Source organism: Oryctolagus cuniculus, chromosome 1 (genome assembly GCF_964237555.1).
Source record: "Oryctolagus cuniculus chromosome 1, mOryCun1.1, whole genome shotgun sequence".
Taxonomy (NCBI): Eukaryota; Metazoa; Chordata; class Mammalia; order Lagomorpha; family Leporidae; genus Oryctolagus; species Oryctolagus cuniculus.
This window is the reverse complement of record NC_091432.1, coordinates 157272282-157284921: the sequence shown is the minus strand read 5'-3', so window position 1 is coordinate 157284921 and position 12640 is coordinate 157272282. Positions and strand designations below refer to the sequence as shown.

The 12640-nt window shown below is 38.1% G+C and overlaps 1 protein-coding gene across 2 annotated transcripts in view; it reads right to left on the bottom strand.

Annotated features, from left to right (window-relative positions):
- Positions 1 to 287: 287 nt before the first annotated feature.
- ALDH1A1 (aldehyde dehydrogenase 1 family member A1) overlaps positions 288 to 12640 on the bottom strand; it is a 52944-nt gene continuing 40591 nt past the window's right edge. For both annotated transcript variants that reach the window (XM_051857372.2, NM_001082013.1), the window contains 4 exon segments: positions 9494 to 9658; positions 6603 to 6760; positions 4063 to 4137; positions 288 to 903 (listed from right to left, as the gene is read on the bottom strand). In XM_051857372.2, the coding sequence (XP_051713332.1) occupies positions 831 to 903; positions 4063 to 4137; positions 6603 to 6760; positions 9494 to 9658 (471 nt within the window). In that variant the 3' untranslated portion in view covers positions 288 to 830.

Below are 12640 nucleotides of genomic sequence, written 5' to 3'. Positions count from 1 at the left end.
AATGTGGGGTATCCAAAGCTTAACAGGCCACGGTAACATCTCCACTCCACCTCTGGCCGACCTCACCACCTTTTTTAAGAATTTATTTTTATTTATTTGAAAGGCAGAGAGAGAGAGAGACAGAGACAGAGAGACAAGAACTTAACTGCTAGGCCAAATCCCACCCTTAGGACTTTTTTTTAACATATATTTATGCTCAGTTTAACAGTGTTTTAGAGGGACAAGGATAGTAAATCACTCTAACCGATACTTCTATTTGAAAAAAAAAAATTCAGACGGAAAAAGAATCATGCTAGGTTGTTTTATTAAGCTTTCTATTCAGATTACAGCTGAGTACTGCAGGCATTACTCATTCGACAAGCAGACAGGGCATTCTAGGAACTATCTCAGGACACTGAGGACTTCCTAACTCCTGGGAACAGAGCAACGTGCTCTGCAGTTATCGTCTATGTTAAGCACTTGAAGGAGTCATTAAGGGAAAGAGGCTAAATGACTACTGGTTCTCTTCTATAAAGTGATTTTCCTGAATAAGTAGCTACAAAAAAAAAAAAAAAAAAAAAAAAGCACATGACTAGGACAGAGCTACAGAGAGCTTGTATCTAAATCTGTGCTTTCTATTTAGCCTAGGACCTGGGGGTCACATAGCAGGGAGCAAACGATTCTTCCAAATAAGCTGCCTGTCAAGACTTTAATGTGTAGCATTAATACTAATGTGATTAGTTTATGCTAAAGAAAATCAGGAACAGAACAATTGAAGGTCTAAAACACATTCTATTTGTGACTGCTGCTGATATGTAGCCATTGCAGAGTCGTCTCTCTCAGAAGTTCCTTTACGAGTTCTTCTGTGAGATTTTCACTGTGACTGTCTTGACCTCTGTATATTGTTGGAGACCATATTCTCCCCTAGAAAGAGAGAGAGAAAAATCCACAGACACCATTTAGCTTAGCAGTGCAAATGTACTATAGTTCATGATTTCGTGCAAGTTTCTTTTTGCTTATTTGACTAAGGTTGATGGAAAAGTATTTTATGTGTATGGAGCATTTCACATAATAGCTTACCATAATAGTATTGTTTTTATATAAATTCTTTTGTAGGAAACTTTAAAATTTTCTTTCATTTTTAAATAGCCATGTACTCTTAGTTGAATTTCATAAAAATTGTCCGTTTTGGACAGTGTTCTACTTGACTCTAAAGTTCTAAATTACTCAAAAGATGACTCACCCCAACAAGGATTTTATCACTTCTGGTGTAAATTAAAGAAATTAAGATGGATGTAGTATAAGAGGATAGGTATTAAATAATCACATGAGAAGGGTACAGTAAAACTGGGAACTGAAGTACAGCTGGCATTCACCAAGTACGACTGGCATAGAAATGTGTGGAGTGGAACAGGATCACGTTTCCATTCTCCTTCTAAGGTGCTCCCACATTTTTCTGCTATGTTTTTAGCAGTATCTTCTAGCTCTTGGCAAAACAAAACCTGACCTTACTGCTAGAGTTTTCTTTCCATTTTCATTGTTGTTTGCTTTCTTTTTAAGAGGCAGAGATAGAGTAGGTAGTCCTAAATTCAGGTTTGGGGCTTTTTGTAGCATCTGCTTCTATACAACTTCCTTTATTCCCTGCTATTTGCCTATGTAACTCTTAGGTTCACCCCAAATAATCAGAAATTACCCCCCAACTCAGTCAGTTGGTACCCTGGTATCTTGTCAGATTTATGGGGACCTTTTATCAGTTTTGGAAACTTGCTGATTTATCCTTTTGGAAGAGGAAGCTGAAAGCAGCGGGTTCAGTTATTCTCCGTATTGTTTTGATGAGGGGACAAAATTCCATGTTTATAAGAGTATTCATAAAGTCACAGCACCATACACATGGATGCTTATAGAGAAATAAGATCTGCATCCCTTCTTGTGAGGGAGACAGGTAGGTTCTCCTGGGTAACCTAATCTCCTTACACTGATTATTTTCTTGGGCAATTAAGCTTCTGAAAATACTATTTAAAAGCTTCAATGAGCATGTTCTTCAAAGTAATTAAAGGGTTTAGCCTAAGTTGTCTGAAACCCATTAAGAGATAATATTTTAATAAGTATTTTATCTCACAGAGGTACTTAAATTAACCCATGATTTTCACCAATAGGCTTTCCATTGTGTTTTGGGTTACATGGGCACTTGAAATTCCTGCGAGGACTAAGTGGTTATTGTCACGTGCAGGCTGAAAATGGTCGTATTCTTCCAGTTTACAGGGCATATATTTAATTTATAATATGACACAAAGACATCCATTTGCATTTCTTTGTATCTCACTAAGTCTGTGAGTTACCAGTTCTGTGTGTCTCAAGTCTTCAGTGGACAAATTAGCTGAGACCTTATTCAAATACGGATTCTGATTCTGAAGGTCTGGAGTATCTGAGACTATTTCTGGTATACTTCCATGCAATACCCAGATTTCTCGTCCAGGGTTCATACTACGTGTAAACTATACAAGTAATGGGGACCCCCATTTCTCCTCTGTACTCAGAAATGAGCCTCACTGAGTCAGCAGGCACTGAGGAAACGTTTGCTAAACTGACTTAGAAAATGTAAGCCAGCCCCAAATATTAATTTGAGTTTTGCTTTAAAGCCAGCAGTTTAAAACACTGCCTTGCTCCTCTTTTCTGAAAGAGGAAAGAAATACCTTGTGAGGAGCTAAGAGCCGCCTGAATTTGAAGTGGTGTACAGAAGGACTATCCCTTCTCCAAAAACGCATGGGTCTAGAAGTGTCTCAGGTATTTTTTAAGCTTGTAGAATGTTCGCATATACGTAATAAGATATTTTGGGGATAGGACTCAAAATATGAAATTTATTTATGATCCAGATATCCTTATAAATATACCCTGAAGGTAATTTTAAATAATATTTTAAATAATTTGTGCATCAAAACAGTTGTGTGTACCTTGTACCACCAAGGTTATGACTTGAATACTTAATACTAATACTTAAATGATTGCCTATTTTCAATAAACTTTGTAAATCTCTTGAAATTTATGTACTTATTAGGCTAGAACCAATTTTCTCTTGCAATTGCAAAGCCTATCATGTTATTAAGTTCATTTTTTTCATTAATTGGTTCAATTAATGGCTTAAACAGCGGTCTTGGCAGGAGTTGAATTATCATTCAAAACCTTTCAAATTTTGTGGTATTTCAGGTCTCATATTTTTGCATTAGGGATACTCAACTTGTATTAGCAAAAATCTCACGTGATCAGTATTAAGTGAAAATTAATGCAGTTACATAAAAGGAGAAATTTCTATGCATGATGCCATTGGATTTGTATATGAAACTTTTTCCTTTGTAAGATTTTTAATGTAATAAGAAAATTTTGAGAAATAAAATGGTTAGAATTATTTGAGCAAAATTATCCATACTGGCACTAATTTTTGTGCATACATATGTATGTGTATTTTGGAAAAGAAAAAAGATTGTATCCCGATTTCAAAAGCAACTAAAAGCTCTCAATCTAGTCAAGACTATAAAATATTTTCTTTCATCAATGTTCCTTTTATATTTTTCTTAGTGCCCCAGATAACCCATTCAGGTGAGTTAAAATTCAAAGGCTTAATCATTAACATTTCAGCAAGTGAGAATCCACATACGCTGAAGGTTTTTGAGATAAGTCACCTAATTTACTTATTTAAGAAGTATATTCAAATAACTACAATGTTATATTTCCATACTTCTGACAATAACCAAATAGGATCCTCACCTCACTTCTGGAAATGATTTCCAAATCGATAATATGCACACATATAGCAAGCAGCTCTAAGAGTAGGCAATAGTTCAATTAGCAATATAATATCTTATTATGATTCCTTGTGACTAGTAGGAACTTAAAAAATTATATTTCCTCTCTGCCACCGCCTTGTTGTATTTATGGGGTACATCCAGCACTTAATAAGCTATTTGTTGTTATGAATCTCCAGGAAAGAACAAATGCAGATTTTCATTTAAGGTGGTATCTCTGGGTTCATTCCTCAGTAATGACAACCATTTTCAAGATTAGCATCTAACTTAATAAAATTCTTACAGTTCTCGTCCATTTCCAGACATCTTGAATCCACCAAAGGGGACCTGGGCAGATACCACGCTGTAGCAATTCACCCTGAAAAGAAAGAAACATAGCGCATTATAGAAAATAGTTAATCTGTGCAATAAGTCTTAAAGTTGGAATTGGAAAAATTCAGTAAGTTTCTAAGACCTGCATTCATTTCAATATACCATACTCACTGAGATTAAAGAAAAAGCAGCACTACAGGTTAGAATGCAGTATATGGATGTATATGAAGGTACTTCAAACTGGTAATTGGAAACTTGGAATTAAGAAATCAATTTATACTATATTCCTAGAAGTGCATCTGTGAGCTATATTGAATCTGTTCTCTTGGTACTACTATCACATTAGTATCAGATGGTAACAAACTATCAGATGGTATCAATATAAAAGTAAAAATAAAAAAAATAAGAACCCAGGGCCAGTGCTGTGGTGTAGAGCATGAAGCCGCTGTCTGTGATGCCGGCATCTGTTATGGGTGCCACATTGGGTCCTGGCTGCTCCACTTTCAGTCCAGCTCCCTCATGTGCCTGGAAAAGCAGCAGAAGATAGCCCAATTCCTTGGCCCCCTGAACCCACCTAAGAGACCACAGAGAAGTTCCTGCCTCCTAGCTGGACTTAAGATTGGCCCAGCTCCAGCTGTGGCCATTTCGAGAGTGAAACAGTAGATGGTAGATCTCTCTCTCTCTCTTTTTCTGACTCCGCCTTTCAAAGATAAGTGGATCTTTAGAAAAAATAAATGATTACTTGTTTTCAATAAGCTTTGTGAATCTCTTTAAGTTTATGCGCTTAATAGGCTAGAATCAATTTTTTCCTGCAATTGCAATGTCTGTCATGTTATTAAGTTCATTTTTTTCATTAGTTGGTTCAATTAATTGCTTATACAGAGGTTTGGCAGGAGTTGGATTTAATTATCAATTTGTTTGCTATCATATCTCGTAAAGGGTTTAACATACTTATGTCCACAAACATAAGTACAAAACATGAATAAGTGGAAGAAATAGGATAAAAGACCAAGACATGTAGTAAAAATTAGAATGCAGTTATACAAGCCATGAATGATTTGTGTAGCTCAAATTTCCTGCTGGCCAAAGGTAACAGTAAAATTTAATTATCTACATTTTTTTTTTTACCTCACATAACAGGAAAACAAATTTTTTAAAGAAAAACAATTTTCCTTTTTTATATATAACTTTCATGTCATAAAGTCCTAATAATAGGTGGGCAAGAATTTAACTGCCAAACTACACTGTACTTGGAAGAGTTGGGTCTTGTCTTTGATCTTGAGATAACATTCAGTTATTTTCTCAGTTAAAAAATCTTGCTGTCCCAGATCCCAAGTTCAATATTCTCACTAATCACAGAGATCTTAACCATGTCTTCCATATTGGAGGGGTAGTTCCTTAAACAAACTTGCTCTTTGAGATTTATTTTTTATTTATTTGAAAGGCAGAGTTACATAGAGAGATAGGGAGAAACAGAGAGAGGTCTTCCATCTGCTGTTACACTCCTAAATGGCTGTAATGTCAGGGACTGGGCCAGGAGCCAGGAGCTTCCTCTGCTGTCTTCCACGTGGGAGCAGGGGCCCAAAGACCTGGGCCATCTTCTGCTGCTTTCCCAGGCATGTTAGCATGGAGCTAGATTGGAAATGGAGCAGCCAGGACTCAAATTTGTGTCCATACAGAATTCCAGTGCTGCAGGCAGTGGCTTAATTTGCTATGCCACAAAGGTGGCCCCAAATTTGCACTTTAGAAAAGTAGATCATCTCCTTTTTGTTTAGCTGCTGCTTAAATTGAAAAATCAAATCCCTACTTTGAAATCATAGTTAAAACTACAGCAACTTTGAGATTGAACAGTTGTCCTAAAAACACCAAGCAGCTTTTATGCCTAGAACAATTGTAGAATAATATTATGCTCTAGGATAAGCTAAGGAAAATAGGCATGACTTATTATTGAGAAATAATAGTCCAGGGACCAGGAACAGAAGATGCAAACATTTGAGAAGCATAGTCAGAGTTCCTATCCTATCAAGTATAAAAATCAGCCACACAAACTAGGGCAAAGGTGAGAGTTCCTTGAGACTCAGTATGTTCTTCCAAAGTAAGAACTGCAGACAGCTGTAATAACCTCCAAGCAGGGAGCTGATAAGAGTTAAATGTTTGCACACTTAGGGTGCTGAATAAATGTGGTCTTTTCTAATCAAACTTGATTAAAGCAGAACTTTCCTTCCACTGCCTTTGTATGCATGATAACGTCAAGTGCCTAGAAATGACTTAGCAACACATATTGTATTAGCCTAACAATTAAATATTTTGGGGAGGCGATTTCAGGAAGCTAGACAGAATTAAAGTAAAAGCCTTCTAAAGTTCTTTCAAAATAGCAGTTACATTTTTATTTAATGGCGGCAACTGCTCTTCTAGCAGGTCATGTGATTTCAAATGAAATATTCAGTTCTGGAAAGGTTCAAGGTAACCTGCTAATGTGGTGGAAGGCTACGTTTCTTCCCTTTGACTTACCACACTGTTCCAGCCTGCAGAGCCGAGGACACTGTTACGGCTTTATCGAGGTCTTTGGTAAAGATTCCTGCTGATAAGCCATATGTAGTGTTATTTGCTCTCTTGATCACATCATCTAGAGATTTAAACTTCATGATTTGCTGCACTGGTCCAAATATCTGTATCACAAGAAGTGAATGATGTAAGCCCAAATAATAGGTTAAAGTTCAAGATTGTAAATATTGTAGATTTTTCTACAAACTATCTTAAGATTTTACAAGAACCAAAATAGGTAGCTGCAAAAATGGAAGGTGAAAACAGGTGAGTCTTAATCGTGTGTTACATCTCTTTCCAACAAGATAGGCTACAACGAACTAGGATTTATTTTCTTGACACTGGAATTCAAGAATCTGTGATTGTATATCAAATCATTAACTTCAGAATTTCTTTTCCATTTGGAAACATTTTAAATTCTGACTAATTTTCTTCATTTTCAAGTAAGTACAAATAATAGCAAGCCCAAGAAAGCAACACTTGCTTTCCTGGATAAATGGAAAGACAATGATTGATAAAAAGTATAAATACCAGTACACCATTGATTAAAATACCAGCTATGCTACTATATCTGGCTCTTTCCAGAATTAGCCAAATTAGAGAAAACAGCATGAATTTCTATTTGGATTCTACTGTAGCCAAATCATATAAACTTACACACACCAAACACAATGGTTCCTTACAGCATGAGCATAAATCCCAAACCACCCTGTACTAACGGAAGCATGAGTTCACTTGCAGTGGCTCTAATCACAGGATAGGAAACAAAAGCCACAATTTGCTTCTTCCAGCCTAAACCACTCAAAGTCCTCTCAGTAGGCTCTCTAGACAGTGCAACCCAAACGCAACTCTTCCTGTCTCTCAGCTCCAAGTAGGAGAAAAACAACTAGATCCTCTCTTAAAAATTAAGCTCTTGTTTCAATAAAATATTTATTAAAATTAAATAAAACAGGGGCTCCTGTGTTAGAGTTTTCTGGGAAATGTGAAGAAGGAAAGCAAAAATCAAAAATGATTAATGTTTTCTGATGTTCCGCATTGATTTAAGAGTTTGAGAGCTGGAGGTTACCATTCAATACAGGCTGAGTGCAAATCTTAAGGCTATAAATCTACACCTGATATTGTAACTGAGGAGCTAGATATCAGCTACTGCAATGAATTGTCCATATTTTACATTTTAGCTGAACATAATTCCTGGCTCCAGGCTCCTACTTTGAAGTAGCAAACTGACTGTTCTACAGATACTGCAGGAAAACAATAAATGTTTTCTTGTTTGAAGACTTTTCCTCCTAATCCTTTCTATCTGATATAATTGAAGATATAGAAAAACAACAGCTCTGATTAGAAAAGCTTTTGCCAACTAATGCAAAGTTATAATTATAATTCAATTGAGGCCAGAATTAATGTGGACAAAACTATGTTTGATTGTACACATGCATCTTTTAAAAAAGTATTTACTGTTTGCAATCTGATTATGTACTTTTCCCCTGGTTTGATGTTTTGGGGGATAAAGAAAATAACTTTCTCAGATTCTTTCATATCGTGGATGTGAAATACACACTTCTTGAAGGAAAGAATTTTAATTCCATAACTTCGAGTAGTCAATGTTTTATATTATAGCATACTATCTAACACTATTATAGCCCAAAGCCACTATATCTATCTCTGTGTTTATTAAAATCTCCACTGTCTATGAGTAGATTATTTATAATTATTAAATAGAAACTAGGTTTTCTTAGTTATTTGTCATATCCGGATAACATTTTTATTGATATTGATTAGTTCATGCTCACCAAATATTTACGTATAGTATGTAATCTGTCACATAATTATGTGTATGTATATTATATAATAGTAAAAATAAATATTTGCATTGTGTGCATAAATATTGTAAGCAATCATCATCTTGCCTCCCTATATTTTTCAGCTGTTACTTTTTAATTTTGTATATTACAATTAAATATTTGGTAAGCATATATATACCATATACGTACATATATATTCACACATAATTTTGTAATTGTAATTTTTAGTTATAATTAAGTATTTGGGAAGCATGTATATCATGCAAAAATATATTCATAATGTACATATTTATGTATAACGTACAAAAATGTTCAGTTATATATACACATTTAGGGAGTATAACAGCTAAAAAATATAAGGCCAAGAGTACACAGAGGATTGGGAGGGAAAGAAGGGATGAATATCATTTTCAAATACATGGATGACTCTTGGGCAGAAATATCATCTGGCAAATATGGGACCAGCAAGTAAACATAAGAAGCTATTTTAAGTGCATACTCACCCAGCAGCTTTCAAGAATACATATATTGTTATTAAATATTTCTACCGTATTATAAAATAGAAATAAATAAATAAAATAGAAAGTTTTTCTCCCATCTATAGAAACTTTGGATCCTTTGACTAATGTCTCCCCGTCCTCACCACCCACCCCACTCCAAGGCCTCTGACCCTGGTAACCACCATTTCACTCTGCTTTTATTATTTCCAAAGTTTTGGATTTCACATAAAAATGAAGTCATTATTTGTCTTTCTGTGCCAGGGAAATTTCACTTAACACAGCCTCCTCCGTTTATCCATGTTGTTGGAAATGATGAGATTCTTTTCCATTAATTAAAAGCTATAAAGGAAGCCCCTAAAAATTTGGCTGGAAATTCTTGGATAACCCAACAGATTCTTACCATTTTTAGTCTGGATCACAAATAACAAACTTTTATCAGTAATACAAATGAAGAATAACATTTAAGAAGAGATGTTAGAAATTGAAAGGGACACTGTGTTCACCCACCCACGGAGACAAAGCACAGCAGTAAAAGGAGCAGAACAGAACCATTTACCTCCTCTTTGGCAATGCGCATCTCATCTGTCACGTTGGAGAAAACTGTGGGCTGGATAAAGTAGCCTTTATTCCCCCATGGGCCTCCACCACATTCCAGTTTGGCCCCTTCTTTCTTCCCACTCTCAATGAGGTCAAGTATTTTATTATATTGTTCTTTGTCAATCTATTAAAAAAACAGCACAGGGAAGGAGAAGAAACAAAATTAGCAACATGTAAAGGTAACACATTGCTCAACCTGCTAGCCAGGTCTTCCCAATGCTAGATATTGCTGTTAAATACTGAAACAAAGCAGGGGAGGTTCAGGTTCATTCTTTGGGTATATGTACTTCTCACAAGTTTTTAGGAAAGAAACCTTGATGACAAAGTTTGGTATATTTATGGGGGAAAAACCCGCAGTTTTGTACTGCGGAAATATATAAACCTTTCAAACCACCATCATTTATTCACACTAGAAACGTGTCTGTTAATAATCTAACACATTTACGGGAAACTGTCATCTTAGCTGAAACTGCCATCTTAGGGAGAAAAAGAAAGAAAAAGAGAGCTCCGATACCCTGCTTCAATAGATCTGGCAGTTGGAAAGCCGATACTTTAAGAAGATTCCTACACCTGTTTGGATTTCACCATCTCTGAAGCATCCCCTCTGGCCAGGTCCATGCCCTTGGGCACCACCCACTACGGTAGTTACGGAGTTACGGCAGCCCTCTCAGATCAGGTCCCACTGGGATGGTGAGTAGATTTGATTTCAATTTCTGGCCTGTCCTAAGTGCCAGCAACCTGCCTCATCAAATGGGCCACATTGTACATGACAAGCATAACAGATTTTTTTTTTTTATTAACAATAGATTTATAAGAAAAAAAAAGATTAAGGAATTCTTGTTGGGAACACCAGGAGCACATATCTCTTCCCATTTCCCAGAATGTGGGGGGGAGTGGGGGCAGGGGGCTATCCATGACCTCACTTGCTACTTTGGGACGTTAAGTAAATATTTTGTTAGATTGCACATTACCGATCAGGGCTGCCTGTCTTGGGTGTGTCAGGGTTGAAGATCAAAGGATAGACAAGAAATAAGATAGCAGTGTCACTTTCATGGGTCTCTTATCTACTAAAAAATTGATTGCAGGCTTTTGGTGCAGATGCTACTTCCATGTCGGAGCACCTGACTGGAGTCCCTTCCCGTCCAACTTCCTGCTAATGTGCATCTCGGGAGGCACAAGGTTATGGTACTTGAGCTATAAACTTACCACCCACGTATGAAACCCAAATTGAGTTCTGAACTCCTGTGCGTGGGGAAGCAGCAGAAGATGGCCCAAGTGGTTGGGCCCCTGCTGCCCACATGGGATGGATTTCTGGGCTCCTGGCCTCGGCCTAGCCCAGCCATGTCCAATACAGCCACTTGGGAAGTGAACCAGTGGATGTGGGATCTCTCCCTCTCTCTCTTTCCAAAAATAAACAAATAAATATTAAATAAACAACATTTTTCCATGTAAAGGTCCAGATTGAAATATGTTAGTCTTGAGGCTGGCATTGTGCCATAGCAGGTTAAGCCACTGCCTACGTTGCCAGCATCCCGTGTTATGGTGCCGTTTTAAGTCCCAGTTGCTCTGCTTCCAATCCAACTCCCTGCTAATGTGCCTGGGTAAGCAGCAGAAGATGGCCCAACTGCTTGGGCCCCTGACACCCACATGAAATGGAGTTCAGGTCTGCACAACCTTTGGCTTAGCCCAGCCCTGTCCATTGTAGCTATTTGGGAAGTGCGCCAGTGGATGGGAGATCTTGATATCTCTCTCTCTTTCTCCCCTTCTTCCCTCCCTCCTTCTCCCCCCTCTGCTTCTCTCCCTCTGCCTTTCAAATAAATAAATCTTTTAAAAAGAAAAAAAAAAGTGATTGCAGGCTTTTGGTGCAGATGCTACTTCCATGTCGGAGCACCTGACTGGAGTCCCTTCCCGTCCAACTTCCTGCTAATGTGCATCTCGGGAGGCACAAGGTTATGGTACTTGAGCTATAAACTTACCACCCACGTATGAAACCCAAATTGAGTTCTGAACTCCTGTGCGTGGGGAAGCAGCAGAAGATGGCCCAAGTGGTTGGGCCCCTGCTGCCCACATGGGATGGATTTCTGGGCTCCTGGCCTCGGCCTAGCCCAGCCATGTCCAATACAGCCACTTGGGAAGTGAACCAGTGGATGTGGGATCTCTCCCTCTCTCTCTTTCCAAAAATAAACAAATAAATATTAAATAAACAACATTTTTCCATGTAAAGGTCCAGATTGAAATATGTTAGTCTTGAGGCTGGCATTGTGCCATAGCAGGTTAAGCCACTGCCTACGTTGCCAGCATCCCGTGTTATGGTGCCGTTTTAAGTCCCAGTTGCTCTGCTTCCAATCCAACTCCCTGCTAATGTGCCTGGGTAAGCAGCAGAAGATGGCCCAACTGCTTGGGCCCCTGACACCCACATGAAATGGAGTTCAGGTCTGCACAACCTTTGGCTTAGCCCAGCCCTGTCCATTGTAGCTATTTGGGAAGTGCGCCAGTGGATGGGAGATCTTGATATCTCTCTCTCTTTCTCCCCTTCTTCCCTCCCTCCTTCTCCCCCCTCTGCTTCTCTCCCTCTGCCTTTCAAATAAATAAATCTTTTAAAAAGAAAAAAAAAAGTGATTGCAGGCTTTTGGTGCAGATGCTACTTCCATGTCGGAGCACCTGACTGGAGTCCCTTCCCGTCCAACTTCCTGCTAATGTGCATCTCGGGAGGCACAAGGTTATGGTACTTGAGCTATAAACTTACCACCCACGTATGAAACCCAAATTGAGTTCTGAACTCCTGGCTTTGGCCTGGTCTATCCCTGGTTGCTTTATGCATCTGGAGAGTGAACAAGCTGATGGAACATCTCTTTCAAATAAAATGAAACAAAACTAAAACAAAAAATAAAGAAGGAAGAAAGGAAAGAAGGAAGGAGGGAGAGGCGAGGCCAGGGAAGGGAAGGGGAGGGGACAGGGGGTTGGGGAGTGGAGGGAAGGGGAGGTCATTCTCCTGGAGTGAGCTTTAGCCTGCAGTTAAGACACCAAACTCCAACATCAGAGTGTATGGTTTCAGTTACTGGCTCTGACTCCTGACTCCAGCTTACCACCAGTGCAAAACATGGGA